General features: G+C 44.5%; 1 protein-coding gene across 1 annotated transcript in view; it reads left to right on the forward strand.

The window, feature by feature from the left end:
• para (sodium voltage-gated channel paralytic) overlaps positions 1-4,354 on the forward strand; it is a 162,588-nt gene extending 158,234 nt beyond the window's left edge. The window contains exon 35 of the mRNA XM_070141301.1: positions 2,377-4,354. Coding sequence (XP_069997402.1) covers positions 2,377-3,464 — 1,088 coding nt within the window. The 3' untranslated portion in view covers positions 3,465-4,354. The remainder of the gene's footprint in view (positions 1-2,376) is intronic.
• The last annotated feature ends 1,631 nt before the right edge of the window (positions 4,355-5,985 follow it).

A 5,985-nucleotide genomic window follows, 5' to 3' on the forward strand; every position in this document is an offset into this window, starting at 1 on the left:
ATGGCGGAGGCGCTGCTCCCTCGCCCTCGGGTGGCCCTCTGGCGCCAAGGTCACGGAGGGGTCACGTCTCCAACACCGCTCACTGACCTCTGTGTTTTTGCTAAGCCAAGATCGCTTTACGTTTTGCCTCAGTGGTGCGGCGCAGAAAAGTGTAATCATCATAATTTCGTTTTGAAAATCTGTAATGTATCAGATGACCGAGGAACTATACATGAGCATATACAAATGCTTCCATGTATGCGTGAATATGTTAAATGTCTAATGATGAAGCAGTTAAATGTGACGATTTCAAGTAAAGAGCTGCCTCACCTCAAGCATTTTGGAAAAAAAAAACACAAGTTGCATAAGGAATAAATTTGCATCGTAAGTGCCAGACATTTTGCCCAGGGAAGGAAGAAAGCGTTTTTTCTTTCTTTCTTTCTATCTTTTTTTTTGGCAATATGTGCAGCCCAGGGTAATGCATTCGATCTCAAAGTCCGACGGAGCAGAATCGCTATCAAATGAATTCGCGCTGTGCAAACTTCCGCATCGTCGACAGCTCCCATCGCCATCACGTGTCGTCCCCGCCCCTCCAATCGGCGTTCGCGATACACAAAAAACACTTACCCAAAGGAACATTCCAACCGCCAGAGTTTACACAAGCTTCTTCAGCAGTGGCGAGTGTGGCATCTCGTCGCAGAGATGAGAGTTCCGTCTGTGCCTCGGCTTCGTCAGACGCAGAAACCTCGCGAACCTTCACGCAGTAGTGGATTGGATTTGCAGTCTGTTGGCGGCAGAGCAAGGTCCTCGCAGTCTGTTTGTCTGAGTCGCTGTCCCGTGCCTTTGCCCTTGACAGTTTGGTGTTTCTCTGCAGTGTTAATGTCTTCAGAAGCAGTTCTGTTGTCGTTATCTCGTCTTGATAAGTAGCTGTTGTTATTAGGGAGAACCGCTGTCTTCAAGAGCAGTTTTTTTTTCTCAATTAGTCGTATTGCGCGCTCGGAGTAGTAAGCAGTCTTGTTCTTAGAGTGGTCCTGTCTCCGTTGCCTGCAGTCTTCTCATCTCCAGTTGTAGTCTTCTCTTCAAATGCAGTTTTATCAATCGCTCTCTTCTTTCCTTCAATTGCAGATAGCTCGCCTCCAACTGCAGCCTTCTTTCCTTCAATTTCAGTCGTCTTCCATTCGTTTGCAGTCTTCTTAGCTTCAATCGCTGTCGTTGTATCTCCATTTCCAATCTCCCTTCCTCGCAGCCGTGGCTTTTTGAACAGCAGCTTAGGTCATTCAGTAGCAGTGTTCCCTCTTCTAACTGCAATCTTATCTCCTTCAATGGCGGTCGTTTCTTCATCTGCAGTCTTGTTTCCATCAGAGGTGTTCCAGTAGCAGCATTCCAGTGTCCTCGGGAGCAGTTTGTCATTTGCAGTAGTCTCGGTGTTGTATTTTGTTCCTGCTGTTTTTGTTTCACTTTTTTTTTTCTCGGGCTAAACTTTGGAAGATCTGCATCACCTGAAGACGTGCCCGGAGATTTTGCACTTTCTTCAGTTGCTGTTGTCGGCCAATGGGCACTACTGTTGCTTTCCCTTCGCTGAGGGCTGCTGGATTAGATTCAAAGGGCTTGATGTGGACAGAAACTGCTGTTATTTCCTGATCGTTAACCTGAAATGACAGCTGCTATTGCTCGCTCTTCAGTTCCCTGGGTAGTATAGATTCTGGAGAGGAAGTTTGGTTGCAGCGAGATTGCCTCCAAGCATCCTGTTTCACGGAGAGTCATCGTGCAGATTCGTTTTCACTCTACCTTGCCTTGTGCTTTTGTTTCTGTGTTGCTCTTCTGGTGAGGTTTCTCAGTCATTGACTCCCATTCTGCAGTTGGAAGGTGTCAAGAAAGAGCAGCTTTTACTTCCACTTTGTGAGAAGACCAGATGCGCCCCTTGCGGAAGACCAGACGCCGAATTCTCGAGCTTATGCTGAAGCAGCCGATTGAAAAGTCAACTGAAGATTCTAACACAACAAAATCTCCATGTTATGAAGTTTTTATTACGTAAACAAACACCAGTTTTTCACATTAACACATTTTTACATACATCAGAAAAATTGGCAGAAGCTCGGAGCATCATGCAAAAATTCCTAAACATGCAAGTTTGCAGCGAAGCAATATCATTACGTTTGACTAGCTGAGTCGTCTTCAGGTACTGGAAGTCACTTCGAGAATAGCGTGGTTCATTATGCAAGCTTCGAACATGCCCAAAACCCTTCAGTGCAACACAATGATCTCGTATGAAAAGATGAGCGTGAATGACTGCGGAGCATTTTTTATGCATTTTTCTGCATGCTCTTCGACTTCCTTATTCCATCTTATAGATTTTTTTCCCTGTCATAAATAGGGCTGACAACCTTCCCTCCACAGGCCTGGTGCTGAAGGACATTATCGAGAAGTACTTCGTTTCCCCGACGTTGCTTCGAGTGGTTCGCGTGGCGAAGGTGGGGCGAGTCCTGCGTCTGGTAAAGGGAGCCAAGGGTATCAGGACGCTCCTCTTCGCCTTAGCCATGTCCTTGCCCGCGCTCTTCAACATCTGTCTGCTGCTTTTCCTCGTTATGTTCATCTTCGCAATCTTCGGCATGTCATTCTTCATGAACGTCAAACACACTGGGGCCTTGGACTCTGTTTACAATTTCGAAACTTTCTTCCAGTCATTTATATTGTTGTTCCAAATGATGACGTCAGCGGGGTGGGATGGTGTGCTATCAGGGCTTGTTAATGAAAAGGATTGCAAAGCTCCAGATCCAGAGCACGGCGATCCTGGCAACTGCGGCAATCAGGCGATTGGCATTGCGTATCTAATGGGCTACCTTATAATCAGCTTTCTCATTGTTATCAACATGTATATCGCTGTTATCCTCGAGAACTACTCCCAAGCAACAGAGGATGTAGAGGAAGGTCTCACAGAAGATGACTATGATATGTACTACGAGATCTGGCAAGAGTTCGATCCCAAAGGCACTCAGTTTATCGAATTCTCTGCTCTCTCCGACTTCATGGATGTACTGGAGGCTCCCCTTCAGATTCACAAGCCAAATAAGTACAAAATCGTGTCGATGGACATCCCCATTTGCAAAGGAGACCTCGTTTTCTGTGTCGACGTCCTTGATGCCCTCACCAAGGACTTCTTCGCTCGCAAAGGAAATCCCATTGAAGACTCTGGCGACATGGGTGACGTAGGACCTCCCGCCGATAGACCTGGCTACGAACCCATATCCTCGACCCTATGGCGCCAGCGCGAGGAGTACTGCGCACGGCTAATACAGCAAGCGTGGCGCAAACACCGCCACCTCAAAGACCAGTCTTCGGTATCTGGCAGCGATTCCATGGAGGATTTCAGGCAAGCAGACACTGCCGTCCTGGTCGAAAGTGATGGATATGTAACAAAAAACGGCCATAAGGTGGTGATTCACTCGCGTTCGCCATCGTTGCCGTCAAGGTCCACAGATGTGTGACTGCAAAAATGCGAGTACTAGAATTATAAGGTGTAACTAAACGGGCCAATTGTAAATCACTTTACTGACAGATCCAGGAGCGTTATTAAGAATTTAACTTGTTAACTAATGTACATACTGATGACTTCACTCCTAATGCCTTGTTGTTTAAGTTTACAGTCCAACTGTCCTCATCAGCTTCCCGATCTTCGAGTGCCGCGCCCTCTGTGCAGATATTACTGGCCTAAGTGATTCACTATATGTTTATTTTTGTATTTAACATTCTGAATGATTAATAGGCCCTTAGTTACCCGTCTTGGTACTGCTGCTGGGTTCAAGCGAGGCTGGGTGCGCCTGCTCTTCACGGGGTTCACGTGAAGCTTGAAAACACTGCAATCCCTTCCCCCCCACCCCCTCAACCCTCCAACCCAGTTCATAGCCACCCACACGCGCCCACATTTCATAGTTGTACTAATATACGGTGTAAGGGCCACGATTAGCAGATCATTATAGGTGTAGACACCCAGATGAAACACATACACACACACACACACAAACACACGCACACACGCAACCAGACACGCGCACGTACACACACACTGTCAAGGGGGCACAGAGATCAGTTCCCGGCCCAGCCTCCTCTCCCCCCAAAGCCAGTGACCGTCTCCTACAGATCCAGATACTATAGGCTCCTTCTCCTCCTCTGACCCCCGCCCTTGTTCGTTTGGAGGCGTCGCTGCCCTTCCGGTCTCAGTGTGGCCCCTCTCATGCCCCGCCTCAGTAGTCTACGTTGATTTATTGGCTACAAGATCATGATACGCCGAAGGAGGAGCCTCGTCAGGCACGACGTTGTATCGGAAGATGTCAGACTGATGAAGATGTGCTTGTTTGTCTGCATACATACATACATATATATATATATATATATATATATATATATATATATATATATATATATATATATATATATATATATACATATACTTATATATATGTATGTATGTATGTATGCGCGCGTATGTGTGTAGATATATACACACACACACATTTATATATATATATATATATATATATATATATATATATATATATATATATATATATATATATATATATATATATATACTGGCATCTATATATTTATATGCCAGTGTGTATACATGTGTATATATAGAGAGACATGTATATATGTATACATATTTACACATACATATGTGTGTGTACGTGTACAGTGTGTGTATATATATATATATATATATATATATATATATATATATATATATATATATATATATATATATATATATATATATATATATATATATATATATATATATATATATATATATATATATATATATATATATACATATATATAAGTGAGTGTCTGTGTGTCTGTGTGTACGCACATACATCTCTCTTTCTCGTTCTCTCGCTCTCTCTCCCCTCTCTCTCTCTCTCTCTCTCTCTCTCTCTCTCTCTCTCTCTCTCTCTCTCTCTCTCTCTCTCTCTCTCTCTCTCTCTCTCTCTCTCTCTCTCTCTCTCTCTCTCTCTCTCGTTCTCTCTCTCTCTCTCTCTCTTGTTCTCTCTCCCTCCCTCTCCTCCTCCCTCTATTTTTCCCTCTCCTTCTCTCTCTCTCCCTCTCCCCCTCCCTCTCTCTCTCTCTCTCCTTTCCTTCTCTCGCTGGAGAAGCCTTCGCCCCCCCCCCCAGAGGAGCCCCAGTGGAAACTTCCCCCCACATGGGCACTGTCTGCGGCCATGGCGAGTGCATAATTACCTTTAAAAACGTCTTTTGCTTATTTCTGCCTCTGTAACAAATTTCCTTGTTTAAGATTAATTGGCAAGCAAAACACGTGAAGCAAACGAGCTTTTGTTAAGCTTTACCTGTCATAACTGATTGCTTGTTGTCAAATTATCAATATTATGATACGATTTTTTTTTTCAAATTTGCAAAAGCGGCGGTTCAGTTGGAATTTGTGGTCATGCTGATGGGGTCGATGCTGCCCTCCTCCCTCTTCCCCAAGCGGAGGTCGCGCTGAGGTGCCATCTGCAGTGGCCCGTCCCTCCCGACCCCCTCAAGATGTGGCACTGTGCCATTTAATCGATTATTCTCTCTCGTACTCCATCCTGAGACATCTTTTATTACTCTCTAAGTTTCCTTGTTGTTTCCTTTCACTTTTTTTCTTCTCGTCTTTCGTATTTTTAAAATCTTTTTCTTCTTCTTTCGTCTTTGTCATCTTTTCCTTCTTCTCCTTCCGACTTTTTCTTTTTCTTCCGTCTGGTTCCCTGCATTTCCGATACAACAAACGTTCTGATGCTTAGTATTTGGTCGATGAAGGAGCTGCCATCCCGCGTCGTAATCAGCTGATACTGTTGTTGCAACAGAGGCCATCCAATATGACTTGGTTGCCTAACTTCTATGGCCTTTTGGTTACCGGTAATGGTGGTAATGGGAGCATCTCCTAGCACCATTATATTATAACTTTGGGTTGTGCGATTCATAGTTGCATAATGAACTTGAAGTCACGAGCGCAAGCGAATG

This window comes from Penaeus vannamei, chromosome 28 (assembly GCF_042767895.1).
Source record: "Penaeus vannamei isolate JL-2024 chromosome 28, ASM4276789v1, whole genome shotgun sequence".
Taxonomy (NCBI): Eukaryota; Metazoa; Arthropoda; class Malacostraca; order Decapoda; family Penaeidae; genus Penaeus; species Penaeus vannamei.